Genomic DNA, 15101 nt, shown 5'->3' on the forward strand with positions numbered 1-15101 from the left:
AGTATTATCAGCATATCTTTCCCTGTCTCTGAACTATAAATATAACAGACTGAACAGCTGAAAAGGATCTTTTCTCTTACAAATGTGAATGTTAGTTTATTTAGAACAGGAAAAACAGCATCATAAATGTATGATTTTACAATGCATTATAATTGGTGCTTATATTTATTGTTCAAGTGATTTAGCACATTATTTCTCAAAAACGTTAACAAATTTGGGAACTAGCATTTTCTGGAAAACAACTACATTTCCATGACAACCACGCTGTAAGCATCACTGTTCCACTTAGCCATTTCAAATAAAGAATACTGCCATTAACACTAGTGCACATGCAAGTGTACTGAGTAGTTTACTGCAAAACATGGATAGGCTAAAATTAAATTATGTCTATGTTGCTAATTATAAAATTGGAATAAAGTAAATGAAAGTCCATTTGGTGAAAACATAATATTATCTGTTTCCTCTACCTAAAATGTCTCATTCAACATTATCGGCAGGTGTTTTTACACTTCTTCTTCATCACTTGGCTATATGTTTGTAAAAATGTGTTTTGTTTTGGTTTTCCTTAGAAGTTGTCGAATTTGTGTTCATTTGGGCATTGCTACATTTTGAGGAAGTTTGTCTTTTCCAAAACCTAGCATTATAGGCTGTCCATACAGTGACCTTTTCAAGTGTTTCCTGCTCAGGCTGTAGCACAGCACAGTGGTGGCCACATATTTGGCACTCAGTAGATATTTTGTGGCAAGTATTACCACCTGCTTAGGAAAAGCTGTAGAATGAGACAAGAAAGCCAAGACCTTCAGTCACATTTTCTTGGTACAACACAAGTGAATCTTTCTAATTTAAATAAAAAATTTAAACGGAAGTCTATATATCGGGTTTATGTGGCCAAATGTCTCCTCCTCTTTAAAAAGAGTTCTTATACAGAAGATGACAGACTATTCAAAAGATAAACTATCTTATATAAGTAATAATCAGTGTCAATTAACTCATTTTTTTCTTTTCCCATTTTTAGTGATTGCCATTGATATCGATCCTGTTAAGATTGCCCTTGCTCGTAATAATGCAGAAGTTTATGGGATAGCAGATAAGATAGAGTTCATCTGTGGAGATTTCTTGCTGCTGGCTGCTTGTTTAAAGGCTGATGTTGTGTTCCTCAGCCCGCCTTGGGGAGGGCCAGACTATGCCACTGCAGAGACCTTTGACATTAGGACGATGATGTCTCCTGATGGATATCCTTTGGAAGTCTTAAGAGTTTACTGAAACAGTGATTGTGGAGAGAAAGGAGCATGAGAGTGAGAGAAACAGGGAGTGTGGGAGGGTGGACGGGGTGGCTCACATTTGTAATCCTAGCACATTGGGAGGCTGAGGCAGGTGGATCACCTGAGGTCAGGAGTTCGAGACCAGCCTGGCCAACATGATGAAACCCTGTCTCTACTAAAAATACAAAAATTAGCCGGGCATAGTGGCACGTGCATGTAATCTAGCTACTCGGGAGGCCAAAGCACAAGAATCACTTGAACTCAGGAGGCAGAGGTTGCAGTGACCTGAGATCGCGCCACTGCACTCCACCCTGGGGAACAGAGCGGGACTCTGTCTCAAAAGAGAGAGAGAGATAGGCCAGGCACAGTGGCTCACGCCTGTAATCTCAGCACTTTGGGAGGCCGAGGCAGGTGGATCACGAGGTCAGGAGATCAAGACCATCCTGGCTAACACGGTGAAACCCCATCTCTACTAAAAATAACAAAAAAATAGCCAGGCATGGTGGCACGTGCCTGTACTCCCAGCAACTCAGGAGGCTGAGGCAGGAGAATCGCTTGGACCTGGGAGGCTGAGGTTCCAGTGAGCTGAGATTGCGCCACTGCACTCCAGCCTAGGCGACAGGGCGAGACTCCATCTCAAAAAAAAGAGAGAGAGAAATTAGTGAAGAGACAGAATATTACCTAACAGCATTTGGTAAATTCTAGTTTATTTTACGTAAAAAGCAGGTATGTAAAAGTTATGTGGGGGTCGATCTCCAAAAGTGATGACAAATATGAGGTCATGTTTCCCTTGCTTGCTATTCGATTTTACCATTATAAAACAAGGACTAGAACACAAAGATTGGACTTATTGTCTTGTGAATTGGGAATTTCCTCAAAAAATATCCCTGGAGTTTGTCGGTAACCATTCTATAACTCTTCAGTTGACACTGATGCTGGCTAATTTACTGTGTATCTTCCCATTTTTCCTGTTACTCTTCCAAGATGTCAAAGCAAAACCTTATTTCATGGAGTAACATTTGTTATTTGTCCCTTTCGCTACCTGCCACTCCACAGTAATCATCTGTTTGACTCTTAACAGGAAACATTTCTAAATTGCTATTAAAATTTAGAGTGTACTCCGGGGTGTGGTGGCTCACGCCTGTACTCCCAGCACTTTGGGAGGCCGAGGCAGGCAAATCACTTGAGGTCAGGAGTTCAAGACCAGCCTGAACAACGTGGCTGAACCCCGTCTCTACTAAAAATATAAAAATTAGCTGGGCATGACGGTGGGCGCCTGTAATCTCAGCTACTCCAGGAGGCTGAGGCAGAAGAATCGCTTGAACCTGCCACTGCACTCCAGCCTGAGTGATAGAGCAAGACTCTGTCTCAAAAAAAAAAATAATTTACAGTGTAAATTAGCTGGGCATGGTGGCACATGCCTATAATCCTGTAGTCCCAGCTACTCAGGAGGCTGAGGCAGGAGGATCACTTGAACCCAGGAGGAGGTTGCAGTGAACTGAGATTGCACTACTGTACTCCAACCTGGGCAGCAGAGCCAGACCCTGTCTCAAAAATAAATAAGCAGAGCCAGACTCTTATCTCAAGAATAATAAATAAAATCAAAAATTAAAAAATAAAATTTAGAGTGTAGACTACGATGGCCATGGTTACTTTATTCTTTACTGGGAATACGTGGTATTGTGCTTTCCTATTTCCTATTCTGTTTTTCAATAATTAGGAAATGACAGAGAAAGGATCTGTATTTCTGACTCTTGCCTAGTACCTACCACTAGGATAATTGAAATCGATTTAACTATTAGTCTTTGAATTATCGATACAGTATTTTGCTGAATTACAAAATTTTGTATGTAATTCTCTTTTAGGTTCCATTAAAGGGTTTAAGTTTTTGCTTTTTAGTTACATTTTGAAATACATTTGAGTTACGATAAGTAAAACATACCTCTTTCTGATTAGAAATTAGCTGCTGTTTTTGTTATTTTTCCTTAACTGCTGTCCACCTTTGAAATTTTCAGACTTTCCAAGAAGATCACTAATAATATTGTTTATTTTCTTCCAAGAAATGCTGATATTGACCAGGTAAGCCATTACTGAAGAACTTCCATGAGTTTCTGTCTTAACTGTTAGAAGTACAGTAAAAGATACAGGACATTTCCTTACCAGAGAATGTGTTTTTGAGTAGTCCCTGACTCACTGACTGTTCTTAGAAAACTGGAAGTATCTGGAAGTTATATTAAATGTAGACAGGCTCATTTGAGTACTTGAATAATGAGAGGAAATCACTGTTTATCATGCAATTTATGCTGATTAACTTTTTCTAGTTACATTAACACTTTCACAAAGAGAAAGTTAACTTTTTCTTTAACTTGTGTTTTTGGTTTATTTCAAAAACTTTCCAGAATTGGAGTTGGTGATTCATGTTTTTTGCCTCTAGAGGGAGTAATGACACTAGGGAATAATAAAACCAAGAAAGACTGAGATTTCAAGTGTATTATTTTATTTTATTATTTCAAGTGTATTTTTTTGCTATCAAATTTAGATCAGATTACAATGGGAAGTCAACTTTTTTAAAATGAAGAATATGTATCCATATGTAGGAACTTTTTAATGACAGGAGACAGTACTAAAAATTTAGAGAAATCACAGTTGCAAAGAAATTGACTTTTTTTTGTTAAGGAACTTTTAGAATGTTACAACAACCTGAATTTACAGATGGTTTGGGTTCCCAAGTGTGTCACAGTCTGCTGTTTGAAACTCAGGCTGTATTTTTCTCATAGAAATGTCTGTGAAGGATAGTTAATTTCCCATCCAGGGAGATTATACTCTTAGATAATGTTTATATCATCCTAAATAGCATGGACTCAATACAAATACAACTTATCTCAAATATTTCCATGTAAGAGATAATGCTAATTGTTTTCTGTATCTAGTGAAATGTTTTTCTAGGTCCCTTATTACCTCAATCTTCTATTCCTTTTTTCTATTTGGAGATGATTCCAAGACATGCATTTCTTGCTAAGAACTCTTAAGAACTGAGTAATTTAGAAAAATATCTTTTTGTGAGAGGCTCTTTGGAGGTAAGGTATATACCTTACTGTTTGAAATTGCTGTTGAAACCCAAGAACTAATATTTATTTATTTATTTAATGGAGATAGGGTTTCTCTCTGTCACGCAGACTGGAATGCAGTAGCATGATCATAGCTCACTGCAACCTCAAATTCCTGGGCTCAGGTGATCCTCCTGCCTCAGCTTTCTAAAATGCTAGGATCTCAAATCCAATTCAAAAAGCCCAGAGTAAACATAGTTTATCTGCTTGATGCCTGTATCTTGCCATGCTTTCCTTTCTTTCTTTCCTTGGACAGCCGGAGAATTCCAACTAATTCTAGCTTTGGATTTACCATGCTTTGCAAACATGAAAGGTTTCTCTTTTAAGTGGTAAACCTATTGAATATATTAATAGATAAAAATCTCTGAACAGACAAGGACTTAGTCCTTCCCAAAGGAAGATGCAGGCAGCAATTATCAAACACCACCTTTGTGTGAAATCCTTGTGGGTGGAATCTCTGACATAAGGAGTCTTGTCTCTTAGCCCAAGGCAAGAACGTAGAGAGGAGGTCTGCTGGTCTATTTGATATGGCAGCTCCTTATCCTTGTTTAATTTTATAATTAGACATAAAATATCTAGTCTCAGAAGAGTGATAGCATTTGTACTTTCCAGGTAAGATAATTTAAGTTACTTATCTTTATGTTATAGTATGTATCTTGCCAATACAGAGAGCAGGGCAACATTAAGCAACATCCCTAAGAATTATGTTTAAAAAATGAACTGTATTGTGTTAATTCCTGGCCTTTGTCTAGCAGACACACTCTACCCTTCCATGGCTTCCCCAGGCACATGTCATGGTAACATTTGTGCCAGGCAAACCCTACCTTTTTTATTTCCTCATAAAGTGGAGAAGTTTACAAATTAACTAATAATTAAATAAACCCTAAGTATAAAATTGATGTTAGATTTAATAATGGGATTCATCTCTCTTTTTTTTTTTTTTGTTTTTTGTTTTTTGCTTTTGAGACAGTCTTGCTCTGTCACCCAGGCTGGAGTGTAATGGCATGATCTCGGCTCACTGCAACCTCTGCCTGCCTCTCAGGTTCAAGCGATTCTCCTGCCTCAACCTCCCAAGTAGTTGGGACTACAGGCGCACACCACCACGCCCAGCTAATTTTTGTATTTTTAGTAGAGACAGGTTTCACCATGTTGGCCAGGATGGTCTCGATCCCTTGACCTCTTGATCCGCCCACCTCGGCCTCCCAAAGTGCTGGGATTACAGGCATGAGCCACCGCGCCTGGCCCTCATCTCTCCTTAGTTGGCAGAGTACTTGAGGCTCCAATTGTCTTTTTATATTTTGTTCTATAATGCCTAGGAAGGGAAACGTTCCTCATTGTAACAGTCACTTCTAATAGTTTATTTTGGTAGATAAGTAGGTAGATGGATAGATAGGTCGATAGGAATGAGGTACTTATAGGTAATATTTCTAAAACTTATATAAGAATAGAATTGTAAGTATTTGAATAATGAACTGTTTGTAAATATGAAAAACTATTAGGTAATATTGTTATGTGGAAAATGTTTTAAATATAACTAAATTCAGTTAATTAGCATTTTTGGTGGTTTTGGCTAAATACAATAAAAATGTATCAGATTTATTTGCAAATATTCTAAGTAATTATAGTATCTGTGTATTTAATAAATGGAAGATTGGGCCCTAACTGGTTTCTAAATATTCGATTTTTTAAATTTGTGTCAAATTTTTCTGAATTTAGTAGTGGAAATCTAATCTAATGGTAGCTCTCGTATAAGTAGAGAACATTAGTCCAGGTTTAGGAACCAGAAGCATGAGAGAGTAAAAAGAAGGCTAAGAACTGGATTGGGCTTCTGGTACATGTTGGAATAGTAGACTCCAAGCTAGTTACTTGAAAATAGCCTTTACAACTCATAGCACTCCACAGTGCGTTCATCCTACCACACTAACAATACCCTGCATTCGTACACTATACGTCTACAACATAGGAGCTGGCATACATGCTTAGGGTGTACAGTGTCCTCTTAGCCATTTCATTGACTCATCATGAGATTCTGGAGCAGTATATTTCTGGAGCACCTGATCTCATTGGTGGCTAAACTGTGGAGGTATGGGGATTTGCCTGGTCATTCTGCCGCACAGCGACAGTCTTATTACACCTTGCTGTCTCCCACTGACACAGTGTTCGTTACCAAGAAGAAACAGATTTATCTGTTACCACAATATTAGCTCACCATGAGATTGGAGCAATAAGTAGAATTTGACTCTTTCAGTAATTGGTTCCCAATTTTTTTTTGAGACAGAGCCAGGCTAGAGGACAGTGGTATGATCATGGCTCTCTGCAGCCTCCCAGACTGAAACGATTCTCCCACATCTGTCTCCCGAGTACCTGGGACTACAGTTGTGCACCACCACACCTGGCTAGTTTTTATATTTTTTTGCAGAGATGCGGTTTCGCATGTTGGCCAGTTATTCGTCACCTCAGCATCCCAAAGTGCTGGGATTACAGGCATGAACCACTGCACGCAGCCTGGTTCCCAGTTTTTTTGTTTGTTTGTTGTTTTGTTTTATTTTGTTTTGAGATGGAGTATCTCTCTGTGGCCCAGGCTGGAGTGCAGTGGCATGATCTCAGCTCACTGCAAGCTCCGCCTTCTGGGTTCACGCCATTCTCGTGCCTCAGCCCCCTGAGTAGCTGGAACTACAGGCGCTCACCACCACGCCCGGCTAATTTTTTTGTATTCTTAGTAAAGACGGGGTTTCACCATATTAGCAAGGATGGTCTTGATCTCCTGACCTCGTGATCCACCCACCTCAGCCTCCCAAAGTGCTGGGATTACAGGCGTGAACCACCGCGTCCGGCCCAGTTCCCAGTTTTCTAGACCAACTCGATTCTTAGTGAAATCACTGCTTAATCATACACTGCAATTCATGATAAATATATGATCAGTTCCTAATATTTACTAGCCAGCTTTTCCCTTGGGAAGTTTGCTGCTGCACAATTAGAGCAGAATCGTTTGTTCTTAAACCGTATATATTGTCATGCGCTAGAGGGGTTGTGGAACTGATTGGCCTCATAGTTGACTTGGGAAGACATAAATGCAGTTTTGCTGAAATGCTTCTAAATATAGCTTGTATCTCCTTCACTACTGTGGGTAACTTTTCTCACTAAATGATGGAGATAGAAATTAGAGGGATACCCAGCTCTTGTGCGCCACGCAGTGCTGTCTGCCAGTCCTGTACTGATAGCCTGTGCTTTCTGTAATTTGTTGAACAGTCTTCATGTTTCCGGTATCTGGTTCTGAGAATGAGTGAAGGACAGAACTTAGTGAACTGGTTGTTTTGGGGTTTTGGTGGGGTTTTTTCCTTCTTTGGAGACAAAGCCTCGCTCTATCCACAAGGCTGGAGTACAGTCACATGATCACAGCTCACTGCAGCCTCAACCCCCCAAGCGCAAACAATCCTCCTACCTCAGCCTTCAGAGTAGGTGGAACCATATGCACGGGCCACCACGCCTGGCTAATTTTTTTATTTTTTGTAGAGACAGGGTTTCACCATGTTGCCTAGGCTGGACTTCTAGGCTAAAGCAGTCTTTCTACTTCAGCCACCCAAAGTTCTGGGATTACAGGCATAAGCCACCGTAACTGGCCTGGTAGCCTCCTTTTAGGACACCAGTGTAAGTTAGCTTGTGATGCCTGGGAGAATTTTTTTTTTTTTTTTTTGAGACGGAGTTTTGCTGTTGTTGCCCAGGCTGGAGTACAATGGCCTGATCTCAGCTCATCACAACCTCCACTTCCCGGGTTCAAGCCATTCTCCTGCCTCAGCCTCCCAAGTAGCTGGGATTACAGGCATGCACCACTATGCCCGGCTAATTTATTTTTAGTAGAGACGGGATTTCTCCATGTTGGTCAGGCTGGTCTCGAACTCCTGACCTCAGGTGATCTGCCCGCCTCAGCCTCCCAAAGTGCTGGGATTACAGGCGTAAGCCACTATGCCCGGCAGCCTGGAAGAATTTTTTTTTGACCTATCACCAGATGTTCCTGTTGATGATGGTGGCTTTAAGATTTATTTACTTAAGCATAGAAATCTCATTTCTGTTTACCATGTGCAGAGAATGGAACTAATTTAATGAATATTTTTAAGTTTGAATGATGTCTGATTTTCTGCTGACTAAAAATATTTTCTTCTTTCACCTCCCAGAGAACTTTTAATTACCAGAAATGTTTTCTCAACTTTGTTTTATTTTCGTGTGGTTATTAGTTGGATCTAGCAAAAGAAAAGAGGACAAAAAGAACTAGTGGTAAGGCACTTACTTGGCCTGTGTGACATTAGGTTTGTAGTCACAGCCAGTATTTCAGATGCTTGCTGCTGCTAGCATTGTATTTGACACAGATCTGAAGGCCACATAAAATGGTCTTTATTTTTATCTGGTACGATTATCTTCCACCCACATTTCTGCATATCGTAGATACAATCTCTTCCAGGTAGTAATAGGGCATTTTTCAGTGCTCTGATGTTTCTGTGTCTTTCTTGTAGTAAAGTGTATCTGTGATTAGTAATTATTATATATTCTTCCAGTAGAATGCAGTTGGGAGGTTATTTTCTCTCATTCAGTTATCATGCACTTTTACTTTAAATTCAGTTTCTTTTGAAAAAATGCAGTTTTGCTCCGGGCACAGTGGCTCATGCCTGTAATCCCAACACTTTGGGAGGCCTAGGCGGGTGGATCACCTGAGGTCAGGAGTTTTGAGACCAGCCTGGCCAACATGGTGAAACCCCATCCCTAATAAAAATACAAAACTTAGCCGAGTGCAGTGGTGGGTGCCTGTGATCCCAGACACTCGGGAGGCTGAGGCAGGAGAATCGCTTGAACACAGGAGGCAGAGGTTGCAGTGAGCCGAGATTGTGCCACTGTACTCCAGTCTAGGTGATAAGAGTCAGACTCGTCTCAAAAAAAAATGCAGTTTTGAATGTATATTTGATGCTTAAATCTTCTGTACTTTAACGCCTTCATTGTGATCTTTTCTGTTTCTCCTTTCCCAGTCCCCAAATAACTTTACTGCCTGATGTCAAATCTAGTCAAGTTCAGTCCTTAATTCTAGTTTTGTTCCAAATTAATTGGGATTTATTTTGGTAAAATTAATATATTTAGGTAATATGCCAAAAAGTGGAAAGTAATCCAGAGCTGCTAATCTTTATCTGTTTCTACCTGCCATTATCCCTCTCCCCGTCCTTCCTACCCTCTCTTCCTCTCACAGTTTACTAAATTCTAAGAAAGGGGAGGGAACCAAATAACATTTTGCCGGCTAAACCTTCTAGTGAAAAATAAGGACAGCTAGAAAATGGCATTCATTAAATTTGTCTGAAGCAAGGTTATTTTGCCTGAATTACTAAATTTATAGTCTTTCCAACTCCAAAATTCTAACTTTTAAAATATAGTTGTGAAAATGTGAAAAAGTACAAAAAGGCTAAAGTTAGAAATTATTCGTAATCAGAACACATGAAAGTAACATGTTAAGTTAAAAAAAAAAAAATTTGTTTCTAAACACTAAGTAGATAAGAGTTTTTTCACTATATTTTGTCACATAGGTTCACCCTCTTCTTCAGTATTAGGGACAATATTTGTTTTATTTGTCCATCATCTGACTCTCCCAACTAGAATGTAAAATTCATGAAGGTGGGGATTTTTGTTTGTTTTTTGCTATACTATACTACCTAGAACAGACACCTGTAAGCTCTCAATAATAGTTATTGAATAAAGTAATTTATGAACTCTTTTGCACAGATTTCAGAACTCAACGATTTCTGAGAAAACTCCCGTCTTACCTTCATTTTTTATTGTAATCCTAAGCAGCCACATCTAGACAACCCTCTGAAAGGTATTAAGAAATACAAAAAAAACTACCCTATCTTCTCAGAAATTGGTTTTTGTGTAATCCTATTTATGGCTTATGTAAGAAATAATTATATTTATAGTACCTTTATTTTTTTTTTTTCAAGTAAACCTCAGAAATGATTTTTCTTTTCTTTAAAATGCTCTTTTAGGGAGAGAGACAGTATTCCTATTTTTTGGATTTAGAAAGCCAAAGCCTATTTTAATGGCTTTCTTAACAACAGCAAAAATGGGTTTTTTGGGTTTTTTTTGTTTTTTTTTTTTTGGCGATAGAGTCTCGCTGTGTAGCCCAGGCTGGACTGCAGTGGCACAATCTTGGCTCACTGCAAGCTCTGCCTCCTGGGTTCACGCCATTCTCCTGCCTCAACCTCCCAAGTAGCTGGGACTAGAGGTGCCCACCACCACGCCCGGATAATTTTTTGTATTTTTAGTAGAGACAGGGTTTCACTGTGTTAGCAAGGATGGTCTCGATCTCCTGACCTCGTGATCCGCCCACCTCGGCCTCCCAAAGTGCTGGGATTACAGGCATGAGACACCACGCCGGGCCTAAAAATGGCTTTTTAAATTAATGCAGCAAATTATTGGTAGAACTGGGGATTTTTAAGTTATTTGTTAAAAGGCACAGCAGAAATGCTACATTTGAGTTATATCTCAACTCAAAGAAAAATTATTGTGGAAAAGTGATAAACTGTTCAAAATGGCTTTTATTGGCTAAAGACAAAATAACGTTTTTTTTTTGGGGGGGGGGGTTGCCCTTTCTTGTAAAAATATCAGACTGACATAAAGATACCAAAATAGAATTTAAAATATTTATTCCTAATAATTGCTACTGTGAGTCTACTTGGCTATTTTTACATTTCTAGTTTCACTTTAAGTATTCCTTACCAAAAAAAAAAAATAGTGGAGGGGGTGCTTTTAATCATTATAAGGGATACTGTATTTGACTTATTTTCACATAGTGTACCATGGAATGACTGGTTGATTATTCCCTATTTCTGTGTCTGTGGCTTTTTACATACTCACTGGAAATGCACAGTAAATCTTCCCTTCTACCAGAAGCTGGTGTGGTATGCATCATACTACTGAGATTACATTCTCTCAACCCTTAAAACCAAACCAGACTGACTGAGCACCTCTCTTTACAAAATACACAACTATAATTTTGCTGATTACAGTTACAGAAAATGCTTGTTTCTTGTTGTTTATGCCTGTCCCTAATACTTTGGGTGTGCTTTCTCCTATTGCTGTGTCTTCTATTCTTTTCTCTGATTGCCAGGGCTCCCCACTGCATTCTGCCTTCTCTTGATCTTTCCTCTTACTACCCTGAAAAACTGATCTCTGGTGAAATAATCATGAGTTACAAAGTAACATATTTGCTATTTAAAAGATTTCTGAGAGTTTGGTTGACAAAAGTATGGAACAAGGCCGGGCGCGGTGCCTCAAGCCTGTAATCCCAGCACTTTGGGAGGCCGAGACGGGCGGATCACGAGGTCAGGAGATCGAGACCATCCTGGCTAACACGGTGAAACCCCGTCTCTACTAAAAATACAAAAAACTAGCCAGGCAAGGTGGCGGGCGCCTGTAGTCCCAGCTACTCGGGAGGCTGAGGCAGGAGAATGGCGTAAACCCGGGAGGCGGAGCTTGCAGTGAGCTGAGATCCGGCCACTGCAGTCCAGCCCGGGCTACAGAGCAAGACTCCGTCTCAAAAAAAAAAAAAAAGTACGGAACAAAAAGAAAACCTTACCTGTATAAGAACTTAGGGTAAAACATTATTACTTTATAATATACCAAGGTGAGTGCAAGCATTACTGTCATGGAACAAAAGAATCTTTAGCAGCTAACTGCCCCATTCCACTGTCAAATGCTGGTCATTTGGCTAGCATCCTTTTGATGCTAACTGTGGAGGTGGGGAAGGAGCAGTGCTTTCAGCTTCCTAATAAAGGAGTCAGTCACTATATTCTGGTAGACCTCAAAAAGAGCAATGTATTTTACCAAAATTGTTGTAGAAAGCATTTAAAATACATAAAGGGGCAACAGGTAGAAGAGGTGGTCCAAGGTGGGAGAAAAGAAAGGAGATCAGTGAGAGAAGGAAAAGTCACTAGAGGCTAGACTCCTCATGACAGTAGGGATCCTGGCCTGGATCAGAGCTAGGATTATGTAGCAGGTACTCAGTAAATACTGTCGAATGAATGAGAGGGTGAGATGCAGACAGTAAGATGAATAGGACAAAAGCTGTCAGGAAAGGGAAATAATCTTTAAATATTTTTGTTAAGAAATAAACCTGGGGAGGAGGAGGAAAAAGGGTGAGAAAAATAGTAATAATATTTTAAAAATAAACCTAGGCCAGGTGCGGTGGCCTGTAATCCCAGCACTTTGGGAGGCTGGGCCGAACAGATCACCAGGTCAGGAGTTCAAGACCAACCTGGCCAACTTGGTGAAACTCCGTTTCTACTAAAAAAAAATACAAAAATTAGCTGGTCATGGTGGCATGCACGTGTAATCTCAGCTACTCAGGAGGCTGAGGCAGGAGAATTCCTTGAACCCGGAAGGCAGAGATTGCAGTGAACCGAGACCGCACCACTGCACACCAGCCTGGGCGACAGAGTAGGACTCCATCTCAAAAAACAAAAAAAATAAATAAACATGACTTTGGGAGGCAGAGGTGAGAGGAATGCTTAAGACCAGGCGTTCAAGACAAGCTTGGGCAACAAAGTGAGACCCTGCCTCTAATGTTTAAACATAAAAATAAATTTTTTAATAAATCTGATGTTTGTGAAGGATTTGTTCATTTTTTTTCTTCCTCTGAGTTCTTTAGCTATGGCATTGGAGAGATCAAGTCCTATACAACAGCGTAACACTATGAACTTTCCTGTAATATCAAAAGGACCTAAAACAACAAGTATTCCTACCTCCAAATACTGCATCGACGCCTGGGAAGTAGCAGTGAAAATTTGAGATGCCTCGTTATTCAAAGGACTTAAAAGCCAGAGTCTTCCTATTATTTGATAAAACAGTACAAATGGAAGACTTTTGAAATTATGCTTATGTGTGTGTGTGACTTTCTTCTGTTCATCTTTTTAGGTGGCATCCTTAGCTGGGCCTGGAGGGCAAGTGGAAATAGAACAGAACTTCCTTAACAATAAATTGAAGACAATCACTGCATATTTTGGTGACCTAATTCGAAGACCAGCCTCTGAAACCTAACTATGCAGCAGTGTGAGAACCAAAGATCATGGAGTGGTCAAAACATTCAGATGAGACATTTGGCATGTCTTCCTTTATTCGCTGATATTTTCTACCCATGGTCTTATATCACTGTATGAAATGGAAACTTACAGGACTCAAATATCAGTGAAATATTTTGAGATCTTTGAATAATTCCTTTAGAGGAATTATACAAAATTAACATATGAGTTCTTTGTAATTTTTTTTTTTTTTTTTTTTTTTTTTTTTTGAGACAGGATCTCACTCTGTCACCCAGGCTGGAGTGCAGTGTCATCATGATCACAGCTCACTGCAGGTTCAACCTTCTGAGCTCAAGCAGTCTGCTTCAGTCTCCCCAGTAGCTGGGGCTTTAGGTGGGCACTGCCACACCAGACTAATTTTTGTATTTTTTTAGAGACGAGGTCTCACCATGTTGGTCAGGCTGGTGCCAAACTCCCTGGGCTCAAGTCAGTCCACCCACCTTACCCTCCCCAAGTGCTGGGATTACAGGCATGAGCTACTGTGCCCAGCCTTACGGACGTCCTTTTGAAGTATCTTTTTCACTCATAGAATATGAATACATTTATTTAGACCTTTTCTAGAACTTCCTGTTTTCGTGTCTTTGCTTCATCTGGAATTGGCTTCTTGACACCCTTTTATAAAGTCTGTGTTTGTAAAATTTCCATTGCGACATCAATACAAAATATATTTTGTAATATAGGAGTTTGTATTCTTTTTTTATTAAAATGGCAATGAAAGCAAAAGGGATATGTGTTGCTTAATTATTCATCTAAAAAGTGTGTTGGGGCAAAAAAATAGTGACATACAACTCTGTCCATTGAAGGTTAGACCTGGGACTTCTATATTTTAATAATATGAGCATGTTAAACATTAAACAGAACATGATATTGGCTGGGATAAGATTAGAGAATTGAAATAAATTTGGGGAATTTCCAAGAAATACTGGAAAATTAGACTAGAAAAAACAGCTGTTTTATAAATAACTTTATTGGAGTATGCTAATTTTAATGTCTTGAAACTTTACAGTACAGTAGTAACTGAGCTGATCATTAAAGGTGAAATTGCTTTTTCATGAATTCACACCTTCAAAATCTGTCCAAATGTTCTTGGTTTTTAAACTTTATGTAGCATTCTTAAAGTCATGAGGGAGATGGCAGGTGAAGTAAAGGCAGATTTTCAAAATCACCAGTTTTTTTTAGTTTTCTGTCACTTAACCTTTCATGCATATACTTATTTCCACAACTAATTTTCTTGTATATTAATAAAACTAACTCATCTTCCTGAACATACATGATCTTATATGAGAAGAACAGGAAGCTTAGCCTTAGTTAGCTAAAACTAAGATATTCTTGCCCACTAATCACACAGGGATAAAACTAATAGACTGTTAAGATTGTCAGTACTCAATAGGACTTCAGAAGCGTTCTAGTCCATTGTGTGAATCAGGTTCAAAAAAATCTTACTAAGAAGACAAATACATAAAATGGATAAAAAGACTGGGTGCAGTGGCTCACGCCTGTAATCCCAGCACTCTTGAGAGGCCAAGGTGGGTGGATCACCTTGTGGTCAGGAGTTCTAGACCAGCCTGACCAGCATGGTGAAACCCCGCCTCTCTACTAAAAATGCAAAAATTAGCCAGGCG

General features: G+C 39.4%; 1 protein-coding gene across 4 annotated transcripts in view; it reads left to right on the top strand.

Annotated features, from left to right (window-relative positions):
* Window positions 1-14202, top strand: part of TGS1 (trimethylguanosine synthase 1) — a 49015-nt gene extending 34813 nt beyond the window's left edge. For 3 of the 4 annotated variants that reach the window (XM_008000665.3, XM_008000666.3, XM_073018091.1), the window contains 3 exons: window positions 1016-1232; window positions 3263-3341; window positions 13316-14202. In XM_008000665.3, coding sequence (XP_007998856.3) covers window positions 1016-1232; window positions 3263-3341; window positions 13316-13438 — 419 coding nt within the window. In that variant the 3' untranslated portion in view covers window positions 13439-14202. The remainder of the gene's footprint in view (window positions 1-1015; window positions 1233-3262; window positions 3342-13315) is intronic. The other variant, XM_008000668.3, reaches the window with a different exon arrangement.
* Window positions 14203-15101: the final 899 nt, after the last annotated feature.

This window comes from Chlorocebus sabaeus, chromosome 8, assembly GCF_047675955.1.
Source record: "Chlorocebus sabaeus isolate Y175 chromosome 8, mChlSab1.0.hap1, whole genome shotgun sequence".
Classification (NCBI taxonomy): domain Eukaryota; kingdom Metazoa; phylum Chordata; class Mammalia; order Primates; family Cercopithecidae; genus Chlorocebus; species Chlorocebus sabaeus.